Source organism: Cariama cristata, unplaced genomic scaffold, assembly GCF_000690535.1.
Source record: "Cariama cristata isolate BGI_N322 unplaced genomic scaffold, ASM69053v1 scaffold22221, whole genome shotgun sequence".
Lineage (NCBI taxonomy): Eukaryota > Metazoa > Chordata > Aves > Cariamiformes > Cariamidae > Cariama > Cariama cristata.
This window is the reverse complement of record NW_009601280.1, coordinates 4,236-5,503: the sequence shown is the minus strand read 5'-3', so window position 1 is coordinate 5,503 and position 1,268 is coordinate 4,236. Positions and strand designations below refer to the sequence as shown.

The window sequence follows — 1,268 nt, the reverse complement described above, 5'->3', positions numbered from 1 at the left end:
GGCATCCCCCCCAGCTGCTGCAGGGCTGCTCCCCACCCCGTCCCCTCCCAGGATGCTCCCCAGCAGCAGGAGCCGAATGCCAAGCCAGCTGCCCTCTCCATTGCTTCCCTCTCTGGCACCCCCCAGCCAGGATGCTGGGCTGGGCAACCCAGTGGCAGAGACGTCAGCGATGGAAGGGGGAACATTTCCCAATAACCTCGTGTCCCACCTTCACCAGTGACATCTCCTCCTGGCCCCCAGCTTGCCCCCCCTGCTCCGCCATCTCGCCTTGCCGGGCAGTGGGAGGATGCAGGGGCCGGCTGCCCCCGGAGCAGAAGACCACGTCTCCATGAAGGCTTGGCCCGAAAGCCCCTGGCACAGGGCGGGCCTGGCCTGATCCTGCCAGGCACGGAGCAGTTCTTCAGTGCATTCAAGCTGCCCGTGGTCCTGGTGCAGAGCCGTGCTCCTCTCCCAGCTGGGGTCAGCCAGTCCCTCACCCCCCACCACAGAAATGCCAAATAAAGGCTCTGCAAACACACAGCCCCGCTTCTTGGCCAGAAATGGGGGGAAGAGAGTCAGGGGTACAGCAGCCAGTTTCGGGGTACCAGCAGGGAGAGATGGCTCCCAGCAAGAGAAACTCCATTTTTTTCAGGGCAACTGCAAACAGGGATTTATCATCACGGCCCAGCATTTAGAGAGAGGATGGGGGGGTTGGAGCAGAGCACAGGGGAGCAAAAGGGGTTGGGAGCGGGGGCTAGGGAGCAGCCCCCAGCAAGGAGCATGCTGGAGCGCTGTGCCTCCTGCTGTCATGCATGTGACAGCCACGCTTACAGACATAGGCTTGGGGTTTTGTTTTTCTGTGGGCGTTTTTTCTGTTTTATTTTCATCCTCCAGACTTGTTTTCCTGGAGCAAATTTTGCTGTGCAATTTGAAAGACTGGCCCCAAGGCCATTGCTGCAGGGAACGGCAGAGGGGGGAGCCGGGGAACAGGGGTTTCCCAGCCCTGGCAAAGGTGGGGGGCAAAAGAGGGGAGGGCGAGGGGCTGAGCCCAGTGCCCGTGGGGACATGCAATAGATCCTGGGGTGCCCACGCAAGGGTTGGGTTCCCCGTGTGCTCGCTCTGGCCCCATGGCCACAGCCCTGGCGTCCCTCCCTGTCCCCACACAGAGGCTGCCCCAGGGGAAGCAGCTTTCAGAATAAAACCAGAGAGACTCAGCTACACTTCAGTCCTTAAATAAATACAAAGACATCAATCACCCTCAGCCCGGGCCGTGGCTGCGGCAGGCACCC

The 1,268-nt window shown here is 61.0% G+C and overlaps 1 protein-coding gene across 1 annotated transcript in view; it reads left to right on the top strand.

Annotated features, from left to right (window-relative positions):
* Positions 1 to 376, top strand: part of LOC104169479 (glutathione peroxidase 3-like) — a gene marked incomplete at its 5' end in the record, with an annotated part of 1,502 nt that extends 1,126 nt beyond the window's left edge. Inside the window, 1 exon segment of the mRNA XM_009710404.1 lies at positions 241 to 376. Coding sequence (XP_009708706.1) covers positions 241 to 376 — 136 coding nt within the window.
* Positions 377 to 1,268: the final 892 nt, after the last annotated feature.